Source organism: Dendropsophus ebraccatus, chromosome 14, assembly GCF_027789765.1.
Source record: "Dendropsophus ebraccatus isolate aDenEbr1 chromosome 14, aDenEbr1.pat, whole genome shotgun sequence".
Classification (NCBI taxonomy): domain Eukaryota; kingdom Metazoa; phylum Chordata; class Amphibia; order Anura; family Hylidae; genus Dendropsophus; species Dendropsophus ebraccatus.
Window position 1 is genome coordinate 65,228,159 of NC_091467.1, and position 25,719 is coordinate 65,253,877.

General features: G+C 44.5%; 2 protein-coding genes and 1 pseudogene across 3 annotated transcripts in view; 1 reads left to right on the forward strand and 2 right to left on the reverse strand.

The window, feature by feature from the left end:
* The window catches only part of LOC138772471 (zinc finger protein 665-like), a 49,850-nt gene extending 49,755 nt beyond the window's left edge, over nt 1-95 (reverse strand). Inside the window, exon 1 of one of the 2 annotated variants that reach the window (XM_069952883.1) lies at nt 19-95. The gene's annotated coding sequence lies outside the window, so the exon portion shown is untranslated. The remainder of the gene's footprint in view (nt 1-18) is intronic. The other variant, XM_069952885.1, reaches the window with a different exon arrangement.
* Nucleotides 1-25,719, reverse strand: part of LOC138772476 (zinc finger protein 585A-like) — a 140,066-nt pseudogene that overhangs the window by 8,413 nt on the left and 105,934 nt on the right.
* LOC138772470 (zinc finger protein 271-like) lies at nt 3,349-13,346 on the forward strand. Its single transcript, XM_069952879.1, has 7 exons — nt 3,349-3,400; nt 8,899-9,028; nt 9,315-9,494; nt 9,584-9,707; nt 9,796-9,893; nt 10,992-11,115; nt 11,619-13,346. Exons 2-7 carry the CDS (start codon nt 8,957-8,959, stop codon nt 13,094-13,096), a joined length of 2,076 nt encoding a protein of 691 aa, XP_069808980.1. The 5' UTR covers nt 3,349-3,400; nt 8,899-8,956; the 3' UTR covers nt 13,097-13,346.

Sequence of the window (25,719 nt, forward strand, 5' to 3'; positions counted from 1 at the left end):
GCAGGAATCTCCACATACCTGACCTGCAGAGCTGTACGAGCCCTGGGCTGCAGGCTGAAGGACCTGTGTGATGTCATGATCATGTGATCAGTCACTTGTGTGGGAGGAGTCAGACAGTTTATATACAAACAGGGCTGTGTCCGCAAGCTACACACACAACACACTCACGCACCTGCACCACACGCACTATACACAAACACACATGGCTCTGCACCGCACGCTCTATATACACACAGCTCTGCGCTGCACCACACTATACACACACAGCTCTGCACCACACACTCTATACACACACAGCTCTGCACCGCACGCTCTATACACACACACACACAGTACTGCACTGCACACTATACACAGTACACACACACACAGCTCTGCACCACACACTATACACACACACAGCTCTGCACACTCTATACACACACAGAGCTCTGCACCGCACACTCTATACACACACAGCTCTGCACCGCACACTCTATACACACACAGCTCTGCACCACACACTATACACACACAGCTCTGCACCGCACGCTCTATACACACACAGCTCTGCACTGCACACTCTTTACACACACACACAGTACTGCACTGCACACTATATATACACACACACACAGCTCTGCACCACACACTATACACTACACACACACAGCTCTGCACTGCACACTATATACACACACACACACAGCTCTGCACCACACACTCTATACACACACACAGCTCTGCACTGCACACTGTATACACACACACACACACACACACAGCTCTGCACTGCACACTATATACACACACTCACACACAGCTGTGCACCACACACTCTATACACGCACACCTCTGCACCACACACTCTATACACACACAGCTCCGCACTGCACGCTCTATACCCACACAGCTCTGCACCGCATAATCTATACACACACAGCTCTGCACCGAACACTCTATACACACACAGCTCTGCACCGCATGCTCTATACACACACAGCTCTGCACCGAACACTCTATACACACACAGCTCTGCACCGCACGCGCTATACCCACAGACAGCTCTGCACTGCACACTCTATACACACACACACACAGCTCTGCACTGCACACTGTATACAAACACACACAGCTCTGCACTGCACACTCTATACACACACACAGCTCTGCACCACACACTCTATACACACACAGCTCTTAACCGCACGCTCTATACACACACAGCTCTGCACAGCACGCTCTATACACCCACAGCTCTGCACCGCACTCTATATACACACACAGCTCTGCACCACACATGCTCTATACACACACAGCTCTGCACCTCACACTCTATACACACACAGCTCTGCACCACACACTCTATACACACACAGCTCTGAACCGCACGCTCTCTATATACACATAGCTCCGCACAGCATGCTGCATATACACACAGCTCTGCACCGCACACTTTATACACACACACACATTCTCACCGCTTGCTGTGTATATGTTGCACTGAAATGATAGAACCAGGGATTTGATAATACACCTGGGAAATTATTAAATGAACGCGCCGTTCCATCATTTCCCTAGAGTATGCAAAAGAAGAGCCCGTGGAGCCTCACAGAAGAGTCTCGAAACACAGGACTAGACCGATATCCCTCCGGGAAGGACCCAGCCAAGGGGTGGCTCCTGTAAGGAAACCACCATATTAAGTGGCCCTATAAGTCAATGTAATGACAAGGGAAAAACCAAGGCCAGGTATCCATCCACAGACAGCTGTTTCTGGGTGTTGCCCCTCATCAGTGTGGAGCAGGATTCTGGCTAGGTGGGAGCAATGCCTAGTACAGCCATAAGAGAAACAGATTGCTGAACTCAGCCAAACGACAACACTGCCGGCTGCTAGTGAAAGCGCTCAATGCAGTGAAGTCCTAGGTGCATTGCCCAACATTCAGTTGTTACCCTATTGTGTAACATGCTCCAGGGTAGCAGTAATTACAATCATAGAACATAAGGGGCAACTACTCAACTAGCACATACATAAAGTGGGGCAATTTCTTGTATGGCACTTCCATAATGCAGAGCATCATCCAGGGTTCTGGGACTGCATTTGCGATAAGACCTTAATGCACGCATTATGGTCTTGTTATGTCTCTGTATGCATGGAGACCCGAACGTCAGGATTAGTGGAGATGTGAAATGTTCAACATTTATGGTCCATTTACACGGGACGATAAATCACTCAATCGTTAAACAAATTTCAGTGGACGATTTTTAAAAAAAAACGATTTACGATTAGTCGAAGCGCTGAATCGTATGTAAGGGTCCATTTACACAGAAAGATTATTTGACAGATTATCTGCCAAAGATTTGAAGCCAAAGCCAGGAATGGATTTGAAAAGAGGAGAAATCTAAGTTTTTCATTTATGACCTGATCTCTTTATAGTCTGTTCCTGGTTTTGGCTTCAAATCTTTGGCAGATAATCTGTCAGATAATCTTTCTGTGTAAATGGACCCTTATACTGGGTTTACACGGAGCGATAATTCGCCCAATCATACGATTAACGATTTCTAAGTAATGCTTTTTCTTTTATAACGATCAGCGTTTAGATGGAACGATATATCGTACAGAAAATTCGTTTTGCAATCGTTTTGCGATCGCTTAAGCCTATCTCGCACATAGGTAAAATCAGTGAACGACTGCTTACACGGAACGATCTGCGAATTTTTTGCGAACGATCAACGACGATTTACATATAACATGTTCAAAGATCAAAATGAACGATTGATCGTTCGCTGCGTTTACACGGAACAATTATCGCTCAATGCGATCGTTATCGCCAAAATTCGCCCGATAATCATTCAGTGTAAACGTAGCATTAGAGTCGTCTTTGTGATCTAAAAAACAACCCAAACAACAGGTGAAATTGTTAAAAATCTGTTCACGTGAAAAGATCTAGGAGCGATCCAGACACGATCAACGATGATTTGTGAACATGCTGAACGACCATGACCACCATTTTATTGCTCGTCGTTTGATTGTTAAGAGCCTTTACACGGGCAGATTATCGCTACGATTCGGTTGCTATCAGGAATTAATTACCGATAATCATCCATTAATCGGACCATTAGCCATAACATTAAAACCACTGCTGGGTGACATAATAACAACATAACATAATAACATGAATAACATTGATGATATGATCAGTAATATATGAACACTGATATATGATATTGGCAGCAATAAAGTTGATGTGTTGGAAGCGGACGTGAGGATCTGAGTGACGGCAGATGTGCCAGTGCGTCCAGCACTTGATCATGTGATCGTCCGACTCCTCTCATGCTTGTAACTGATCACATGACTGTGACATCATCACAGGTCCTGTAACCACAGCGAAGTCACACAATCCTGTGTAGCTCTGCAGGTCAGGTATGTGGCGCATTAGTAACCCTTTCATTGCTACCGGTATTTATTTTATTACCAACTAGAGGAGCTTCAGAGTTTTTCCATGCCTATATGTAATGCAGCGTACATTTGTATCTTTTATATACATCTACATATACATTTTTATATTGTCATGTTCAAATGGGCAAAGGAAACACCTTAATTTTGGAGGGTTATGGTCCGTTTACACAAAGCGATAATTTGTCCTATTGATCGTTTAACGATTTTGAAGCAACGATTTGGTTTTTATAACGATCAACGTTTAGACAAATAAATCGTTAGAAAAATCGGTATTTCGATAGTTTTTAAGATCGCTTAAGCCCATCTCACACATAGGGTGAATCTTTAAAAGACTGTTTACACGAAGCGATCTGCGAATTTTTAGCGAACAACCAATGACGATTTGAGAACATGTTGAAAGACCAAAATTAATGATTTATCGCTCAAATGCGATCGTTATCGCAAAAATTCAAACGATGCTGACATCCTTGGCCGAGACAGGAACTGTCCAGAGCAGGGGAGGTTTTCTATGGGGATTTATATAAAACCAAGACACAGTTCCTGTCTCGGCCAGAGATGTCAGCAGAGAACATTGTGTCAGACTGGAAATAAAACAACATTTCCTGCATGATATACAGCAGCTGATAAGTATGGGAAGACTTGGGATTTTTTAATAGAACTAAATTACAAATCTATATAACTTTCTGACACCAGTTGGTTTGAAAGAAAAAGATTGTCGTTGGACAACCCCTTTAGCAACATTAAGACCAACCTATGATCACGTTTAACCCCTTGGCGACCCTGGACGTACCCGTACATTCCGGGCTGCCTCCACGCGTTCAGAGCGGGGCCGTGCGGCAGCGCGCTCTAAACCACCGCGGTCCCGGGTGCAGCTTGTAGCCCGCTAATACAGTAATCGGATGCAGCTGTCAAAGTGGACAGCTGCATCCGATTACTTACTGCAGCACTTCCCTGGTGTCTAGTGGGACGTTGTCCCGGAGGAGCGATCCACACATCTTACCCCGTCCGGGGTCAGCGCCGTAATGGCGCTGATCCCGGCTCGGCACTCGACTGCTTCCGGCTGCAGCAGCCGGAAGCAATCGATGTGCCTATCTCATCGATCTATGCTGCATATCTATGCAGCATAGATCTCAATGAGAGATCAGAGCACTCACACTAGAAGTCCCCCAGGGGGAATAATCCTAACCCCAGGGGGAATAACCCTAACCCCAGTGAGAATAACCCTAACCCTAGGGGGAATAACCCTAACCCCAGGGGGGAATAACCCTAACCCCAGGGGGGAATAACCCTAACCCCAGGGGGAATACCTCAAACCCCAGGGGGGAATAACCCTAACCCCAAGGGGGCTTCTAGTATAAGTGTAAAAGTAAAAATAAAAGTGTTATTATTAATAAAAAGCCACCTCCCCTAATAAAAGTCAGAATCACCCCCCTTTTCCCATTTAAAAATAAACACATAAATAAACAAACATGTTTGGTATCGCCGCGTGCGTAATCGCCCGAACTATTAATTTATCACATTCCCGATCTCGAACGGTAAATGGCGTAAGCGCAAAAAAATCCCAAAGTGCAAAATTGCACATTTTTGGTCGCATCAAATCCAGAAAAATTGTAATAAAAAGCCATCAAAAAGTCGCATATGCGCAATCAAGGTACCAATAGAAAGAACACATCATGACGCAAAAAATGACACCTCACACAGCCCCATAGACCAAAGGATAAAAGCGCTATAAGCCTGGGAATAGAGAGATTTTTAGGAACATATATTTGTTAACAATGGTTTGAATTTTTTCCAAACCATCAGATACAAGAAAAGTTATACATGTTATATATCGTTGTAATCATAACAACTTGAGGAACATGCATAACAAGTCAGTTTTACCCCAGGGCGAATGGCGTAAAAACAAATACCCTCCAAATAAACAAAATGCGGGGTTTTTTTTCAATTTCACCACACTTTGAATTTTTTCCTGGTTTCACAGTGTACTTTATGAAAAAATTCAGCCTGTCATTGCAAAGTACAATTGTGCTGCACCACTGCTTACTCCTCCCCATTTTCATGCATACTTACCCAGTAGCCTGCCTCCTGCTCCCTGTTGCCGTCATGTAGTTGCACGCATGCGCCGTTGATGGCTAGGGCTGCGCACCGACTTGCCAGTTTGCGCCTGAGCCGAATATTCCCTCTGGGGGCGTGCTCCTGGTAACGCCATTCGCACATGCACCGCAGAGCATATATGGAGCATATGCCCATTGAACGTTCCAACTGAGGGCATTGGCTTCAGGCCCTCAGCATGCGTGCGACGCTCTTCCACCCTGCAGCACATGAAGAAACAGTCTCACCAGGAGCCCACTCCCACAGGGAATCGCTGGTGCAGGCGCAAACTGGCGAGTCGTCACACAGCCCTTTCCATCAACAGCGCATGCGTGCAATAACATGACAGCGACAGGGAGCAGACGGCAGGCTAATGGGTAAATATGCATGAAAACAGGGAGGAGGAAGTAGTGGTGAGGTGTGCCAAGGTGTGGCACAAACGCCAAGCCACTATTCCTCTTTGAAGCAAATTCAGAGCGGCACACTGCGGAAATTGGGTGGTGTACGTGGAGAGGAACACAATCCCAGCAACACGATCCAGCAATAAATCCCGGCACTCACCAATAATGTACTCTTCAAAATTTATTAATCTTCCAAAAAGACGTACAAGTGTGAACACGTAGCAGGATGCATTTCAGCAACTGCAGTTGAGAAAGGCGGTTGCCAAAATTCATCCTTCTATGTGATCACACAGATTATAAATTTTTGAAGAGTACATTATTGGTGAGTGCCGGAATTTATTACTACTCCTCTTTGACACTTGGTTAGAGTGTGCTTGTGCACTGAGGCTTTGTAGACAGGGACCATGCACACAGGGGGACACACACCTATACTACACAGTGGCGGTCTGTGGCACCAAGCACCCCAAGCGATCGCTTGGGGCCCCCAACATCCAGGGGGGCCCCCACGCCCCGCTCTTGTGCTCAAGACCGCTGGACAGGGCCGCTGCCCCGCTCGCTGCTGCCATCTGAACTGTAACTATGAGCACTTGTAATGAGCGCTCATAGTTACATGCAGTAGCACTGACAGGGCGGGAGACATTGGCTCCCTTCCTGTCAGTCACTCTTGTGGCCGCAGGAACAGTTTTCCCTGTGGTCACAAGTGGCAGCTTTGTTCTTGTGGTGCCGGCGCTCCAGTGACATCACTGGAGCATCGGCGCCAGGACAAGGGGAGTGCGGCCTCTTGTGATCGCAGGGAAAACCCTTCCTGCGGCCACAAGAGTGAAGAGGAGACGCCCGGACCCAGGTGAGTATAAGTGTTTGTTTTATTGTGTTATATACTATATGGGAGGGGGAGCACACAGGGGTCTGTTTAACTGGGGGAGCGCACATCGGGGGTCTATATAAATGGGGGGAGCACACAGGGGGGCTATATAACAGGGGGAGCACACAGGGGGGCTATAGACTACTGGGACTTCACAGAGGGGTCTATATACTACTGGGGGCAGCACACAGGGGGTCTATATACTACTTGGGGCAGCAGAATGGGGTCTATATACAACTTGGAGAGCACACAGGAGGTCTATATCCAAGTGGGGGAGCACACAGGGGGGCTATATACTACTGGGGGAGCACACAGGGGGCAATATACTACTGGTGGGGCACACAGGGGGTCTATATACTACTTGTGAGGCACACAGGTGGTCTATATATAACTGGGGGAGCACACAGGGGTCTGTATACTACTGGGGCAGCACACAAGGGGTCTATATAATACTGGTGGGGCACACAGGGGGTCTATATACTACTGAGGGAAACACACAGGGGGTTCATATACTACTGGAGGAGCACACAAAGGTCTATATCCAAGTGGGGGAGCACACAGGAGGTCTATATCCAAGTGGGGGAGCACATAGGGGGGCTAAATACCACTGAGGGAGCACACAGGGGGGCTATATACTAGTGGGGGAGCACACAGGGGGTATATACAACTGGGGGCAGCACACAGGGGGTCTATATACAACTGGGGCAGCACACAGGGGTCTATATACTACTGGGGAAAGCAAACAAGGGGTATATACTACTGGGGGCAGGACACAAGGGGTATATACTATTGGGGGCAGCACAGAAGGAGTATATATTACTGGCGGTAGCGCACAAGGGGTATATACTACTGGGGGCAACACACAGCGGTCTATTGTTTTGGAACGCGTGTCGAGGGGGGGCCCCAGACATAACTTTGCTTGGGGCCCCAGAAATGCCAAGACCGCCCCTGATACTACACTGTCAGCACCTCGGGTCCGGTAGGGATGCTGACAGATTCTCTTTAAAGGGGTACTCCAGTGGTGATTAAAAAAAAATAATCAATCAAACATAGTTTTTACATTTACTATCCCTCCAGAGTCTGTCTCCATTTGAATTTCCCGCTGTTTGCAGGTCCCTGAGGCTCAAGTTGGTGGCTTCATTTTTTCTTCACTTCCTGGTTTGGGATTTCCCATGATGCACTTTGTCTCCTGTGATGTCTAACTGACTCTGTAAAACTGTAAGATGGCTTACATCTTGTTCAGCCAATCAGAGCTGAGCAACCTGTGCCATCTGACAAAGGGAGGCTGGCTTAACAGGGCTTAGACCCGCCTCCCTCTTGATGATGTCACTGTCACAAAATGGCTGCCACAGAGCAGCCTGGGGTCAACAGTCATTAAGTAAGAATCAGTTTACTTCACTTCCTGGAGAAAAGCTTTTCGCTGGAGTACCCCTTTAATGGTAAGAAGTACTTTATTCCTCAGTGGTAGCAACAGCATAACAATGTTATTAAAAAGAATTCAGAGATTATTGTACTTATTTATTGTACTTTCAAAGTGTTGGTAAAATGCAGACATTTACTTGTATTTAGTTTTAAACATCTTGTATGGCTCTCGCGGAATTACATTTTAAAATATGTGGCGTTCAAGGCTCTTTGGGTTTTTAAGGTAGATGCACGCACGGAAGTAAAACACATTACAATAAGTCTGGATATTGATCTGCGTTGTGGATCTGTAAATCTGCAAACTCTCCGTTTCTGCACAGACTTTACACTGAGATAAAGGGGTCTTTTGGAAAACAGAATCTTTTATATGTTGCTGGGGAAGCACTAAAAAAAGAACATACTTACCTATCTGGCTCTCTCGAGGGTCCGCACAGAACGTTTCAGCCGCTACTTCCTAGATGGACCAGATCCCTCCTCAGTCACCGATTGGGTGAATGGAACATCACTGTAAAGATGGGTCAGTTTCTGAAGTAGCACAGGGGGTCCCTTAGGGAACAAGGCAGATGAGTATGTGTTATTTTTTATTTTCAGTTTGTCTCCTCTTATTATTGCTAGTAATTGTACTGTTATTTATTTATTCAGTTTTAAATGGTTTTGTGTGGTTCTTACATTTTTTTTCCACTTAGGTTCCTGCAATAAATCATATATCTATGTAAGATAAACCTCCTGACTGACCCATCCAGAATGGATAAGGACAAGATGGCGGAGAGGATAATAAATCTCACCCTAGAGATACTATTCCAGCTTACTGGAGAGGTGAGGGGGATTCTGGGAGTGATGTCACATGACACCATTCTTCTCTATGTAATAACAGATGGATATGACTGGAGAGGTGAGGGGGATTCTGGGAGTGATGTCACATGACGCCATTCTTCTCTATGTAATAACAGATGGATATGGCTGGAGAGGTGAGGGGGATTCTGGGAGTGATGTCACATGACGCCATTCTTCTCTATGTAATAACAGATGGATATGACTGGAGAGGTGAGGGGGATTCTGGGAATGTATGTAGTGAGATGTATTACTGTATCTCCATAACCAGGATTACACAGTGGTGAAGAAGACCTCTAGTGGGCGCTGTGGGGCCCCTGTGTGTGACGGATGGGGAAGAACCCTGAGGCCAATCCCGGGGCCCCCACCTCACCCCCTGATACATGAAGAAATCAATGAGCAGAAGATCCTAGAACTCACCAACAAGATGGTGGAGCTGCTGACTGGAGAGGTGAGGAGGCTGCTGGGAATGCTGGGACATTATACAGGAAGGCTATGAAGGGATGGGGGGGATGACTGTGTGATCATTGTGTGTGTCAGGTTCCTATAAGGTGTCAGGACGTGGCGCTCTATTTCTCCATGGAGGAGTGGGAGTATGTAGAAGGACACAAGGATCAGTACAAGGAGGCCATGATGGAGGATCAGCCGCCCCTCCCATCACCAGGTAATAGACAGGACTACATACACCCCGCCGTTATTTCTCCCTACAGTATATACAGAATGGAGTCAGTCTCTCTATGTGTTCCCTACAGTCACATCCAGTAAGAGAACAACACCAGAGAGATGTCCCCGTCCTCTTCTTCCTCAGGATTGTCCAGAAGAAAATCACAATGTCCCCCAGGATGATCAGGTAGCTGGAGATGGGGCTCCATAATGTCTTCCCTGTGATGTGTAGAGGGGCTGTGAGGGGCTTGTGTCCGGTCCTGTCTTATATTATATGGTTTATACATAGAGGAGATGGCGGGATTAAAGGTGACTGTAGACAATATACTCTGTTTATGGAGACTGCTGGTTGGGGTAAGGAACCAATAGGTTGAATTTTTGAATTTATACTCTCCTCAACATTAAAATTTCAACACCAAGCAGAAAAATTTATGAAATTAGGGAAATCACAGAATGGATAGACATGGAAATAAAATGGAAATAATAAAATAAATATTTACATATATATAAACCATTAAAGATATATTTTTTGCGGGACTAATTGTACTTTTTCACGAAACTGAAAAAAAAGTAATATTTTTTTGGGGGGTGAAATAACCCCCCCCCCCCCAGCAATTTAGTGAACTTTGAGGTGTTTCGTTTGTACACCCTGCAATATACAATAAGAAGTGACACCTTATCTGTATCCTGTGGGTCAGTGTGATTACAGGGAAACCCAATTTATATAGGTTTTTTTCTTTAATTTTTAGTTCTTTTAAAAAATTAAAATTAAATTAACACGCTTAAAACTCCTTTATTGTAACTATATTTTCAATTTTTTTCCTTCTATAGGGCTGTATTTAGGCTTTTTTTTGCCTTATGATCCACAGTTCTTAATAGCACCTTTTTGGTTTAGATGTGAGTTTTTGATCTAACTTTTTTCTGATGAATGATAAAACTTAAAATCAGCAATTTTATTGTTGAAATTTTTTTTTCCATTCACGCCATTTACCATATGGGAATAATAACATAATAATTTAGTGGATGGGACACAGCAATAACAAATATTATTTTTTATTTTGTTTTACTTTTTAAAAAAAACAACTGGTAAAAGGGGGTGATTTTATAAGGGAAAAGTTTTTTATTTCTTAAAAACGTCATTTATTTTTTTTTTTACACTTTTTAAGTCCAGTGTGACATCACCGCATGTGCATAAACCCAGCAGCCTCGAGCCTCTAGTAGGGTAGTGTCACCCATGACCTAGTACATCACACGTCTGATGGTTTGTACACTATTTCTTTCACAGGCTTCAAACCAGGGTGAAGACCTGAAGGATATTAGCACTACAACTATAATAGTAAAAGAAGAGACATATATGAGGGGTGATGATCCGTGTACAGAGGACGTTCCTACAAGTGACAGCCGCCCAGGTGAGTGCGATTCTGCCCTCTCTGTGGTACGTATACCTTGTTAATTTGTCAAAACAGGAAGCTGATATGTACGAGCACTGGGCCAATTGACTTCTATGGTTTAAATGTACTCAGCCAGTGTCTACATTGGGGTCACTTGTTTCACATATACGTTCTTTTACTCAAATGTGATGTGCAGACTACAGTACGTTTAGGCCATTGAAGTCAATGGGACCAGTGCCTGTGCCTATCAGTGTATGTGCAATGGAAGGTACAATCATAGCATGAAGCCATTGTTTATGCTACTTTAAAGGGATACTCCAGAGTATAAAGATCTTAAATACATTGCTTTAAAGGGGTATTCCGCTCAAACATAACTTTTCATATGTTGCCCATGGTGAGACTATTCATACTATTTCATACTTGCCTGACTCCTTAGTCCGCTCTATATCCTCCTAATGATGTACATGTATATCCTGTATCTTTACCATTAAATTAATAAAATGATCTCATTTTCTTTGCAGGCGACTGTACCAGGAGTTTAGAGGAACATATGATATCTTCACCTTTTAAAGCAGATGATTGTGGTATCACCCAAGATACATATAAAAAATATGGCAGTATCCCAGATATACCCTCAGCCCTTCAAAGCAAAGACCCATCATCTGATCCTTTTATACAGGGTCGCCCTTCTGATTCATCACAGATTAAGAAAAATAAAAGTCAAGGATGGGGTGATAACTATCAAAAAGCTCTCACAGGGGAGAAGCCATATCCATGTTCAGAATGTGGCAAATGTTTTAACCAGAAATCAGATCTTGTTAGACATCAAAGGAGTCACACAGGGGAGAAGCCATATTCATGCTTACAATGTGGGAAATGTTATACGGTTAGATCTAATCTTGTTAAGCATCTGGCAGTTCATACTGGGGAGAAGCCATTTACATGCTCAGATTGTGGGAGATGTTATAGCATTAAATCAAATCTTGTTAAGCATCAGAGAATTCACACAGGGGAGAAGCCATATTCATGTTCAGAATGTGGCAAATGTTTTAACCAGAAATCAGATCTTGTTAGACATCAGAGAATTCACACGGGGGCAATGCCGTTTTCATGTTCAGAATGCGGAAAATGCTTTAACCAGAAATCAGATCTTGTTCGACATCAAAGAAGTCACACAGGAGTGAAACCATATTCATGTTTAGAATGTGGGAAACGTTTTATTCAGAAATCAAATCTTGTTACACATCAAAGAATCCACACTGGGGAGAAGCCATTTTCATGTTCAGAATGTGGGAAACGTTACAATGTTAAATCAGAGCTTGTTACACATCAAAGAATTCATACAGGGGAGAAACCCTTTTCATGCTTAGAATGTGGGAAATGTTTTAACCAGAAAACAGATCTTGTTAGACATCAGAGAGTTCACACAGGGGAGAAACCATATTTATGTTCAGAGTGTGGGAAATGTTATGCTGTTAGAGCAAACCTTGTAGCACATCAGAAAATTCACACAAGGGTGAAGCCATTTCCACGTTCAGATTGTGGGAAAAGTTGTACTATTAAGCCAAGTGTTGTTACACATCAGATAATTAAAACGGTCGAGAAGCCATTTTCTTGTGCAACATGTGGCAAATGTTTTGCCCAGAAATCAGATCTTGTTAGACATCAGAGAATTCACTCAGGTGTGAAACAATTTTCATGTTCAGAATGTGGAAAATGTTTTCACCAGAAATCAGATCTTGTTAGACACCAGATCAGTCATACGGGGGCAAAACCATTTTCATGCCCAGAATGTGGGAAGTGTTTTAACCAGAAATCAAATCTTGTTACACATCAGAAAGTTCACTCAAAGGAGAAGCCATTTTTATGTCCAGAGTGTGGGAAATGTTTTACTCGGAAATCCATTCTTGCTGACCATCTAAAGAACTCACATGGTGGAGAACCTATATTTATGTTAAGTATGTGTGAAATGTTTTACCCACAAATCGCATCTTCCTAAACTTTAAAGCACTCATCGGAGAAGCAGCCATGTTCTTCTTAACTTATTTTATTTACTGATAATGGAAGAATCAAATACTTCAGAGTAAAGTGTCACACAGGAGGAAGGAAAAACTTAAGAACTTACTTGTAATTACTGATCAATATCTATTATCCTAATTAGGGATGGTCCGAATCTGCCGAGGTTCGGGTTCGTATGAACTCGAACGATCGGCATTCGATTCCCGCTCTATGCCCGCTCCGTGCAGCGGGTGGATACAACGGGAGGACCGCCTGGAAAACTGGGATACAGCCTATGGTTATGGCTGTATCCCAGTTTTCTAGGTCGTCCTTCCGCTGTATCCATCCTCTCCACGAAGAGGGCAGACAGCGGGAATAATTTCCGAGGGTTCGGGTTCATACGAACCCGAACCTCGGCAGATTCGGACCATCCCTAATCCTAATAGAATTCATGTACCACCTATATATAACAACCATGTGCATAGAATATGTATATGAGTCTATACGTAGGTTGCGGTTATAGACAGTCATCTTCTGTGCTTAGGGTCATCCGGGGAGAGTTTTCAAACATGGTGTAAAGTCAAACTGGCGCAGTTGCCCCTAGCAACCAATCAGATTCCACCTTTCATTTTCCAAAGAGTCTGTGAGGAATGAAAGGTGGAATCTGATTGGTTGCTAGGGGCAACTGCGCCAGTTTCACTTTACACCATGTTTAATAAATCTCCCCCACAGTCTTGATTATTGACCCACATTCTCTTCATAAATTCTGTAGATTGGAGGAGTCTTAAAGGGGAACTATTAGTTCCCCTTTAAACTCCTTAGAGATGGTTTTGTAACCTTATCCAGCTCGTTAAACATCAACAACTCTTCTTCTGAGCTCCTCGGATATCTCCTTTGTAGGTACCGTATTCCAACCGGGGCGGTGAATGCTGGCAGCCAAAACCATGGCCCCATGCGTTCACCAATAGCTGCGCATATGCATTCACCATAATACGGGAACGCAGCTTAAAGGTTCACATACTTTTGCCATTCACACATGTGATATTGGGTCATTTTCCTCAATAAATTAATGAGCAATTGTGTTGCTTAGAGAGAGATTCTTTGCCTTCCGTTCTAGAACATGAAAAGAAAGTACATGTGATTTTAAGAAACTTTGTAATTGGGTTTATTAGCTGAAAAATGCAATTTTATCATGAAAAAGCAGTTTGAAGCTCTCCCCTCTGTCTTCATAGTTATTTATGGAGAGGGGAGGGGTGAAGGGAGATGAGGCACCAAAACAGAACAACAAAGAGTTGATTTACTGCTACATCACCGGCTATCTCCTCTGAAGTCAGCACTGACCTCTGAATACTGGCTTTCACACAGGTCCCGCTGTGTAATCCTTTGTTCTGTGCTCTCTGCTGGCGACTAATCGCCCTCCTCCCCCCCTCCATAGATTACACAGGGCCCGACTGATGTAAAACAGTCGAGATTTCCTGAGAATGAGCAGTGAATGAGAGAGAGGAGGCAGGGGAGGGGGACCTGGGGAAAATCTTTTTTGAATGCAGAAAATGGCATATTTGCCTAATAAACCCAATTACAAAGTTTCTTAAAATCGCCTGGACTATTGATTTCTGCCAAAAAAAAAAAATGACAGTGACACTTTAAATATAGTTTATTGAAAATATAATATTTCACTTACCACACTGTCATACTTAATTGATAAGTTCTGAAATGGGTATCTTTAGGAAAATATCACCAAGAATAAGCGACAGGTCATTTCAAGCAGCTTCAGGCGTCCCAAATCACTGCTGTCAAATGATGTACACCAAGGCGGGGCAATATTTAACATCTTATATACCCTTATCTGCGTCATTTAAAGTAGGCAGTTACAGATGTGTTCACACTTACTGGATGTTATCCAGTAAAATGGGACAAATTCCACTGGATAGTTTCCCAGAAGAAATATGCCTCTCAGAATATGTCAAGGTTACATGAGCTGGCTTATAAACCACCATGTTGGTTTACCACCATTTTGTGTGCTCCGGCAGCCATTTTAGCTTTTGTATCACAGTCTAATATTTTTAAGTATTTTTTTTTTTTTTAGTTGTTAAAGGGGTACTCCAGAAGAAAAAGAAATGTTTGCAAATCTACTGGTGTGAGAAAGTTATACAGATTTTTTTTTTAAACTCAAGTCATCTTGTGGTGGCTGTAACCGGTCACTTGCTAGATGGTACTGTGTGACTCCACTACCGTGTTGGTTGGTCGGTGGAGTACAGCTGAGCCAGGTGGTATTTTGTTGTGACGCCAGTGCTGAATCAGCACACAGGTGTGGAGGCACACCTGATTTTAGTTTTTTTGTGGCTGGCTATACCATTCCCCAATGGTCGGTGACCTGCCAGGTGGTGAGGGGTCCCTTGGGCGCTTATCACAGTGGTCCGGAGTGGAGTTATGACCCGCACGGACTGTTAGTACCGCCACTCACAGAAAGGGGAGATGACCCAAGGACGGTGTAGCTGCTGTGTAGGTGCTGGTGCAATAACCACTGAGTCCCAGTAAAATAAATAAACTCTTTCTTTTACTGGTAAATTTTCTGTGATACAAGTGAATCATATAATACGTAACTGATGCAGACTTGACTTTTCCAGATCTGCACTGAGAGCTGTTTAAGGTAGAAAGGAGAGTAGCAGTGCCGACTTGATAGCGTGCTGAGAAGAGAGAGTAGAGAGAGTTCAGAGGAGTGGAGAGGAGTAGGTCGTGAGAGTCCCAACCCAATGTAGTACTGTGCTCTGCCGGAATACTTGAAAGAAGAATACTTGTGCCCGTGTTTCGACCTTTGTCGCTATACCACCTTTTGCCCTGCAGTGTCGGGGTACCCGTCCTATCAGGGTGACACAAGCCCCAGTCACCTGGATTGAGTGAAGTGTCCGAGAGTGTCCTGTTGCCACCTGCGTTGCGAGGTAAGTAGGCTCTAAGCTGCTTTGCTTTACCTGGATCAGTGCCTCTGTCTAGGATACTGTCCTGCACTGTGTTTAAGATGTTCACGGCGTGGGTTGGGGTGATCCCTGACTTGTCCTCTTTTTAGGTGTTTAGCACAAGACAACACGACTCTTGTCATATTAAAGGGGTTGTTAACCAAAACATTCTTTTTTCAAATCAACTGGTGCCAGAGATGTTATCCACTTCTATTAAAATATCTCAAGTCTCCCAATACCTATCAGCTGCTGTATGCCTGCATGAATTGGTGTAGTCTTTCCAGTCTGACAGTGCTCTCTGTTGCCACCTCTGTCTATGTCAGGAACTGTCCAGAGCATCAGCAATTTCCTATAGAAAACCTCTCCTGCCCTGGACAGTTCCTGACATGGACAGAGGTGGCAGCAGAGAGCACTGTGTCATATGGAAAGGAAAGTGTAGGTGTCCCACATAATCATCTAAAATTCCCTCATGTGAAGCCAGATGGTTCGTAAGCTGACTGTATATCATGGACTGAACTCTTAATTTGCAACTTTTCACTCCACTCTTTTTAGCTTACACTTGCCCCCTTATATCAAATTGTGCATAATTTATCATAGTGTCATATAATGAGTTTGTGCATTTTTTTGTGGTGTTGATTATTATTTTGCCCAATTGCAACTATTAGGGTAGAAACATATACACCGGATCCGCAGTGGATTTCACACTGCGGATTCGCAGTGGATTTCACACTGCGGATTCGCAGTGAAATCCACTGCGGATCCCTTTCTGGTCATTTTTAATAAGAATACATACTTCAAGCAGGATTGTCATGTCAGTATGTAAGTGATAGCCCCGTTACAGCTTACTCATCAAAATGACAGGTGTCCCTGCTCTGAATGGGGTTTGCTGTTGAAGAGTAGATGGCTCCTCCTCCTGTGCAGGCTTGTTGCTATAAAGCCATGGCCCGATTTAAAAAATAAATAAATAAAATTTGAGTCCCCGCTCTATTCCAGACAGGTTAAAAAAACAAATCAAACGGCAGCAGCTCAGTAACAGCAGGGTTAGAAGGGCTTTATAATGAGGAACTTCCCAGTATAATAATACTAACCTGCTACCACCTAAGATCTGGAGCAGCAGTACCCCTGTGGTGGTGCAGTGGGAACTATGGAGAGAAAGTGAACTGCAGGTGGGACCTTGACTGATACAGATCGCTGCTTACTGTCCTGGCAGGCTGGGCAGGAGGCCATTGCTCTTTGGCAGGGAGCCCTGTATGATAATCTCCTATACCACTTTTGAAGAATGGATAAATTACTCGTCAATCCATTGGACCCGGTTTCTTCTTCAACTGTGTCATGCTCCAGTCCTGATGGTCACTTTTTTCAGCACTTTGCTCTACAGCAGCCCCTTCCCCCCACCACACATATCAATGAGCCTTCATACCAGTAACACGCCACAAGACCAGCTGCTCTGGTCCATCTTGAAAGCAGCCATATTGGATCAAAAGCAGGTTTTTTTTTCGATAGGAAGGTGGTCATGTGACATATCAAAGACCAGAATTGTCTCAGAAATCGATTGCCACAGTCAGATTTTCAGTATATCTTGTGGTTCAAAAGTTCTCAACACAGAAAGTTGCTTTCCGTTCGGCTTTAGCTCTGTGTTCAGCACCAGGGACAACACATTGAACACAATGGATAGCTGTGCATCGATAGCTTTCCCGGCATTTATTGGAACTTTCTGTGTTGACAACTTTTGAACCACAATTGATATTGCAAATCTGTTTGTGGCAATTGATTTCTGAGACCATTTTGGTCTTCTCTGACACATGCGCACCTACTTCCCCTATGCTACGCGCCCTTGATCCAATATGGCAGCTGTCAAGATAGCGGACATAGCCTAAAAGATAGGCTCCCGGACCTTGTACTTGCTGGGGTTTCAGATTCATCTTTTCCCCTTTAATTTCTGTCACTTAGTCATCCCTCCCCTATTGTTTACACTGCAGCTCTGCTTGTTCAGGTTGACTTCTGTGTGTAGGCGCAAGCTCTGCAGGAAACAGTACCTGGAAACCTGACAGACGGATGATTATAAACTAATATAAACCACCACTGGTATCGACTACTTAAAGAGTGGGAGGAGGTGGCAAGGAATTAGATTTTTAAAGTGTTTCCTGACACATCCCCTTTAAATCTCAGTTGTTCAATGCTGTTATTTCACATTATGGAAAATTCTGGTAATTCTTCTTCCTGTGTGTTGATGCTGGTCCTTGGTGTCCTCATTATAGTCCCTCAAGCAGTGGCGTCGCTAGGCAGTTTTATTGGGGGCTCATGCCCCGAATAAAATGCCTGCTGCCCCGAATCTCTTCTGCCCCGCTCTTGCGAGCCAGATGCGGCTCTTTTGATGGCCGCATCTGGCTTGCAGATTGCAGCTGCTGCTGTCCTCCTTACCTACTGGCCGCCCGCAGCGCCCGGACACGCTCCTCCACCCAATCAGCGGAAACCGGGAGTGTGGGGCCGCTGCGGTGGGCCGTGGTGCACGCATCCAATTAACGCGTGCGCCACGGCCCACCGCAGTGGCCCCACGCTCCCGCTCTGAGCTGATTGAGTTGTAGGAGCACCTCCGGCCGCTACGGTAGGTGAGGCGGACAGCAGCAGCCGCGATCTAGAAGGAGGTGAGCAGGCACGGGGGGCGAGAAACGGGCAAGAAGCACAGGGGGAAAGAAGCAAGGGGGGAGAGAGACATGGGGGAGAGAAACGGGAGAAAAGCATGGGGGAGAGAAACAGGGGAGAAAAGCATGGGGGAGAGAAACAGGGGAGAAAGTAACAGAGGAGAGAAACAGGGGAGAAAGCATGGGGGAGAGAAAGAGGGGAGAAAAGCATGGGGGAGAGAAAGAGGGGAGAAAAGCATGGGGGAGAGAAACAGGGGAGAAAAGCATAGGGGAGAGAAAGAGGGGAGAAAAGCATGGGAGAGAGAAACAGGGGAGAAAAGCATGGGGGAGAGAAACAGGGGAGAAAGCATGGGGGAGAGAAAGAGGGGAGAAAAGCATGGGGGAGAGAAAGAGGGGAGAAAAGCATGGGGGAGAGAAAGAGGGGAGAAAAGCATAGGGGAGAGAAAGAGGGGAGAAAAGCATAGGGGAGAGAAACGGGAGAGAAAGTAACAGAGGAGAGAAACGGGGAGAAAGCATGGGGGAGAGAAAGAGGGGAGAAAAGCATGGGGGAGAGAAACGGGAGAAAAGCATAGGGGAGAGAAACAGGGGAGAAAAGCATGGGGGAGAGAAAGAGGGGAGAAAAGCATGGGGGAGAGAAACGGGAGAAAAGCATGGGGGAGAGAAAGAGGGGAGAAAAGCATGGGGGAGAGAAAGAGGGGAGAAAAGCATGGGGGAGAGAAAGAGGGGAGAGAAAGAGGGGAGAAAAGCATGGGGGAGAGAAACGGGAGAAAAGCATAGGGGAGAGAAACAGGGGAGAAAAGCATGGGGGAGAGAAACAGGGGAGAAAAGCATGGGGGAGAGAAACAGGGGAGAAAAGCATGGGGGAGAGAAAGAGGGGAGAAAAGCATGGGGGAGAGAAAGAGGGGAGAAAAGCATGGGGGAGAGAAACGGGAGAAAAGCATGGGGGAGAGAAAGAGGGGAGAAAAGCATGGGGGAGAGAAAGAGGGGAGAAAAGCATGGGGGAGAGAAAGAGGGGAGAAAAGCATGGGGGAGAGAAAGAGGGGAGAAAAGCATGGGGGAGAGAAAGAGGGGAGAGAAAGAGGGGAGAAAAGCATGGGGGAGAGAAACGGGAGAAAAGCATAGGGGAGAGAAACAGGGGAGAAAAGCATGGGGGAGAGAAACAGGGGAGAAAAGCATGGGGGAGAGAAACAGGGGAGAAAAGCATGGGGGAGAGAAAGAGGGGAGAAAAGCATGGGGGAGAGAGAGGGGAGAAAAGCATGGGGGAGAGAAAGAGGGGAGAAAAGCATGGGGGGGAGAAAAGCATGGGGGAAAGAAAGAGGGGAGAAAAGCATGGGGGAGAGAAAGAGGGGAGAAAAGCATGGGGGAGAGAAAGAGGGGAGAAAAGCATGGGGGAGAGAAAGAGGGGAGAAAAGCATGGGGGAGAGAAAGAGGGGAGAAAAGCATAGGGGAGAGAAAGAGGGGAGAAAGTAACAGAGGAGAGAAATGGAGGAGAGAAACAAAAGAGATAACCATGGGGGACAGAAACAGGGGAGAAAGCATGGGGGACAGAAACAGGGGAGAAAGCATGGGGGAGAGAAACAGGGGAGAAAGCATGGGGGAGAGAAACAGGGGAGAAAGCATGTGGGAGAGAAACAGGGGAGAAAAGCATGGGGGAGAGAAACAGGGGAGAGAAATGGGGGAGAGAAACTCAGAGGGCCCGGGCCCCGGATGTTTTAGGCCCCTAGCAACGCCCCTGCCCTCAAGCATCATTTAATATTCCCAAGATCTGTGTGTGATCGGCCATGTAATACACACAAGGTCAGGCAACCTGGGTGCGAGTTTGGATGTCTTACATGGTTCAACCAAAATAATGAGACATGACACCTGATGGGGGGGGGGGGGTCATACCAATGGGACCCTATAGTCTCGTTAGAATCGAGCAGAAGGTTGTGCATGCACGCCGCCACTTCATTCATTCTCTATGGGAGCCATGTATACAGTCAAGCACAGGATTTAGCTTTCTGCCAGCTCTGATAGAGGATGTATGGAGCAGTGGTGCACATGTGTGACCCACCATTGCATTCTAAAGGGATCCTCAAGATCCCAGGGGGGGAGCATCAACAGTCGTACCCCCATCCACCGAGCGACACCTAGTTATCCCTAATCCTGGTAAAAAGGAATATCTTTGCCAGATAGGAATACCCCTGTAAGTATCTTTACTGTGCGGATATAGCAGAGCTGGAGATGTTCAGGTAGCAGAGGAATACAAAGCCAGCTGGATACAGGCACAATGTTGAAACAGACCGGGTCATGAACAGGCAGATCAGCAAAGCACATAAGGGTCAGACAGAAAAAGTGTCAGGGAAACAGGTCAGATATAGAACAGCAGACACAGTGCTCTCTGCTGCCACCTCTGTCCATATCAGGAACTGTCCAGAGCAGATGAGGTTTTCTATGGGGATTTGCTGCTGCTCTGGACAGTTTCTGACATGGACAGAGGTGGCAGCAGAGAGACATCTGTCAGACTGGTGAGAATACACCACTTCCTGCAGGACATACAGCAGCTGATATGTTTTTAAATTTAATGGATCAGTGCGCATATTACTGGCAGTGCAAGTTCTATCCTGCCCAGCCATATATCCTCTCTAAATGTTCAAAGAGTATGTGCGCTACTCTGTTCCTACTATTTCACATATCCTGACCTATGCCTGTCGCCCGGTTACTGTTTCTGTAAGATCCCTCCTGTACTGTCCTGATTCTTCTGTTGCCGACCTGGATTGCTGACTTGACCTGCCTCGACCATTTGAATTAGGGCCCTATTAAACGGCCCGATCATAAAGTGTACTGAGCAATTCTCTATGTGTCTGTGCAGCCCTTGCCTTTAGTGTAAAATAGGTATTTACTTAGTTTACCACGTTCCCCGGTGTCCTCGGGCCTTCCCTGGTCTCTGCAGCTGGAGCTCAATCTTCTGTTCCAGTTTCTGCACTGACAGGTTGCTCAGCCAATCACTGGCCGCAGTCCAGTCTTGGCCAGTGATTGGCTAGGCGGCTTGTCAATACCGAGAGAGAGAGAGAGAAGGGAAGAGAAGGCAGAGCTGCAGCTGCAAAGACCAGGGAAGTTTGATTCTCCTCTATAACTCCATAGTTTCTGGAAAAATAACAACTAAGGCTGGGTTCACACTGCGTTTTTGCAATCCGTTTTTTGCAAAAAAAAGGATGAAAAAAATGGATGCATTTGTGTGCATCCGTTTTGATCCGTTTTTCCATTGACTCCTATTGTAAAAAAACGGATCCGCTTTTTTAACGGACACAAAAATAATGTCAGCTACGTTTTTGCGTCCGTCAAAAGAAACGGATCAATTTTTTTAGAATGGAAGTCAATGGAAAAACAGATCAAAACTGATGCACACAAATGCATCTGTTTTTTTCATCCGTTTTTTGCAAAAAACGGATTGAAAAAACGGATTGCAAAAACACAGTGTGAACCCAGCCTAAACAATAAAGAAAGATAAGAACAGACACAAGTAATAATTTTTAACAGCAAATGTTTATGAACAACTGGTAACAAGAGACACTGTTATATATATATATATATATTAATGGGAAAAAATAGCACCAATATAAATATCTCCATAAATATGTTATCTGTATGCTTTTCATTTTAGAGTATTCAGCATTTATTGATTCATAAATTATTTTCCCTATAAGTATATTATTTACTTGTAACACTGGTCAACTAAATGTCTTAAAAAGAAGATGGCTATTTCCCTGTGTGAGTCCTTTGATGTTTCTGAAGATGTTTTTTGTGGGTGAAACATTTCCCACATTCAGAACATGAATAAGGCTTCTCCCCTGTATGTATCTTCTGATGGTCAACAAGATTTGATTTCCAAGTAAAACATTTCCCGCATTCCGGGCAGGAATATGGCTTCTCCCCTGTGTGAGTTCTCTGATGGGTAACAAGATTTGATTTAACCCTATAACATTTCCCACATTCTAAACACATGAATGGCTTCTCCCCTGTGTGACTTCTCTGATGTGAAATAAGTTTTGATTTGGCCCTATAATGTTTCCCACATTCTAAGCATGTAAACGGTCTCTCTCCGGTGTGATTTCTCTTATGTGTAACAAGGTCTGCTTTCATCCTAAAACTTCTTCCACATTCATCACATGAATATGGCTTCTCCCCTGTGTGGTTTCTCTGGTGTGTAACCAGATCTGACTTAACCTTAAAGCGTTTCCCACATTCTGAGCATGTAAATGGCCTCTCCCCAGTGTGAGCCCTTTGATGATGAACAAGAGTCTTTTTAATGGCAAAACATTTCCCACATTCTGTACATGAAAATGGCTTCTCCCCTGTGTGAGTTCTCTGATGTGTAATAAGATTTGATTTAACATTATAATGTTTCCCACATTCTGTGCATGTAAATGGCTTTGCCCCCGTATGAATTCTTTGATGTGTAACAAGACCTGATTTCTGGTTAAAAGATTTCCCACATTCTGTACATAAAAATGGCTTCTCCCCTGTGTGAACTCTAAAATGTGCAATGAGCGCTGCTTTTTGGTTAAAACATTTGTTACATTCTGAACATACAAACGACTTATCCTCTGTTGGAGATGCTTCATATTCCACATCCCAGCTATAACTTTGATTTTGCCTGGCGGTCTGTGATGTATTAGACAATGATAGATATTTTGTGTGAAGTTCTGAGTGTATATTTGGGATATTGGCATAATCTTCATATGGGTCTTCTATGATATCCCGGTCATCTGCTTGAAACCCTGAAGATATCAGATGTCCCTCTGAGCTCCAGGTAAAGTCTTCTGCCGAGAACAAATCTAAATGATGAAGAATATAATAAGATTCTAGATGGAGATTTCCTGCCAAGTGCAAGACCTGTCGTAAAAATGAAATGAGTGCAGTGGTGACAAGTCAGATCCTACTCTAAAAGTAGACCGAGACAAGAACCAGCGAGCCGGATCATTGTGATGGGGGTGGGGCAGTGCTCCTAATGGTGCTCCCGGCCGTGGATTCAACTTCTAAATGCATGGAAACAGCGCTGAGGAGTTAGATAAGACACATACCTTCCTTTTTGGCGCCCCATGAGCATTAGGGGCAATCTGCAGGCTAGGTTAGTCTAAGCTGCTGATAGTTCCCCTTTATGTAATATTATTTACATTAAACAGATTTTTTTTTCTAATTTTCAGTGACATTTTTTTTCTAATTTTCCATTTTTCTATCTATATTATAAAATAATCCTGAGATCTTGCAGTTCTCATTATCACAACTGGGGCTAAAACTAAGCTGAGACTTCCTGTTGTGTCTCTGGTGATAAGAGGAGGCTGCCGTAAAGTGATCTGTACAGCATTGCAGCAAAATGGGACACCATTAGATAGAGGAGAGAATAGCAGCTCCCTGTGGAATGACCTCTTAAAGGTCACAGAGCAAGATCAGTAATGTTTCACATTCATCTCAGGGGGCGGAGTCTGTCTATTGTTGTCTATGTCCATGAGTCTTGCTGTAAAGCATGTCACTAAATGCGGTTAAAAGCAGGCCAGGCAATATGTCCGCCTCCATAACAATGTATAAATAGTGAAATAAATAAAAATTGAAGTCAGAAAATAGAAACTAAATAAAATAAAAGAACACGTTTTAGTATATGACTCTGATCAGTAAAAGAAAAATTATATGACACATTGTCTGTAAGCATTATAAAGGGACTTGTGTATTGGAGTAATGGGATAGGTAGCGCTTGCTGGGCATACCCCCTGTCAGCTGCATGTACTTTAGCACAGAGAAGGACATAAGAAAAAGCAGTATAGTAATGAAACATGACCATGGATTATCTGACAAACCAAAATAGAACCCGTATGGTATCCGCATATATTCGATGCACGACAGGACAACATACTAATGCACACATGCAATAATGGCTGAGAGTGTCGCTCATTCAACCATATGTAGAACACAGAATAAAAAAATTTGGCACAAAACTGTTGTCGAATCTTAGACTGTTCTCACCTGGGCGGCTGTCATATGTAGGAACGTCCTCTGTACACGGCTCCTCATCGCTCGTATACGGCTCTTCTTTTATTATAATATCTGTAGCAATGAGGTAGCTCAAATCTGTACCCTGATCCATAAGCTGAGGACAAAATATTAAAAGAGTCATCAGAGAGAAGAAGACATCATGAGAATGTTCTAGGTGACCGGAGAATATTATTACAGCTGTAGATATCTAAGGCCAATATGTGCAGGTCTCCTATATATCCAATATGTGCAGGTCTCCTATATATCCAATATGTGCAGGTCTCCTATATATCCAATATCTGCAGGTCTCCTATATACCCAATATGTGCAGGTCTCCTGTATATCCAATATGTGCAGGTCTCCTGTATATCCAATATGTGCAGGTCTCCTGTATATCCAATATGTGCGGTCTACTGTATATCCAATATGTGCAGGTCTCCTGTATATCCAATATGTGCAGGTCTCCTATATACCCAATATGTGCAGGTCTCCTATATATCCAATATGTGCAGGTCTCCTATATATCCAATATGTGCAGGTCTCCTATATATCCAATATGTGGGTCCCCGATTCCCTCCAGCAGTCTCCATAATCAGAGCATAGTGAGGAGACAGAGACAACATCTAATGTCTACAGTCATCTGTAATCCCTCCATCTCCTCTATGTATAAATCATATAATATAAGATAATATAAGACAGGACCGGACACAAGCCCCTCACAGCCCCTCTACACATCACAGGGAAGACATCACGGAGCCTCATCTCCAGCTACCTGATCATCCTGGGGGACATTGTGATTCTCTTCTGGACAATCCTGAGGAAGAAGAGGACGGGGACATCTCTCTGGTGTTGTTCTCTTACTGGATGTGACTGTAGGGAACACATAGAGAGACTGACTCCATTCTGTATATAGGGAGAAATAACGGCGGGGTGTATGTAGTCCTGTCTATTACCTGGTGATGGGAGGGGCGGCTGATCCTCCATCATGGCCTCCTTGTACTGATCCTTGTGTCCTTCTA

Coding starts and splice junctions, on each gene's coding strand:
- LOC138772470 (XM_069952879.1), top strand. CDS start 8,957: ATGGATAAGGACAAGATGGCGGAGAGGATAATAAATCTCACCCTAGAG. Junction 9,495..9,583: donor TGGAGCTGCTGACTGGAGAG/GTGAGGAGGCTG, acceptor TGTGTGTGTCAG/GTTCCTATAAGGTGTCAGGA. Junction 9,894..10,991: donor ATGTCCCCCAGGATGATCAG/GTAGCTGGAGAT, acceptor TTTCTTTCACAG/GCTTCAAACCAGGGTGAAGA.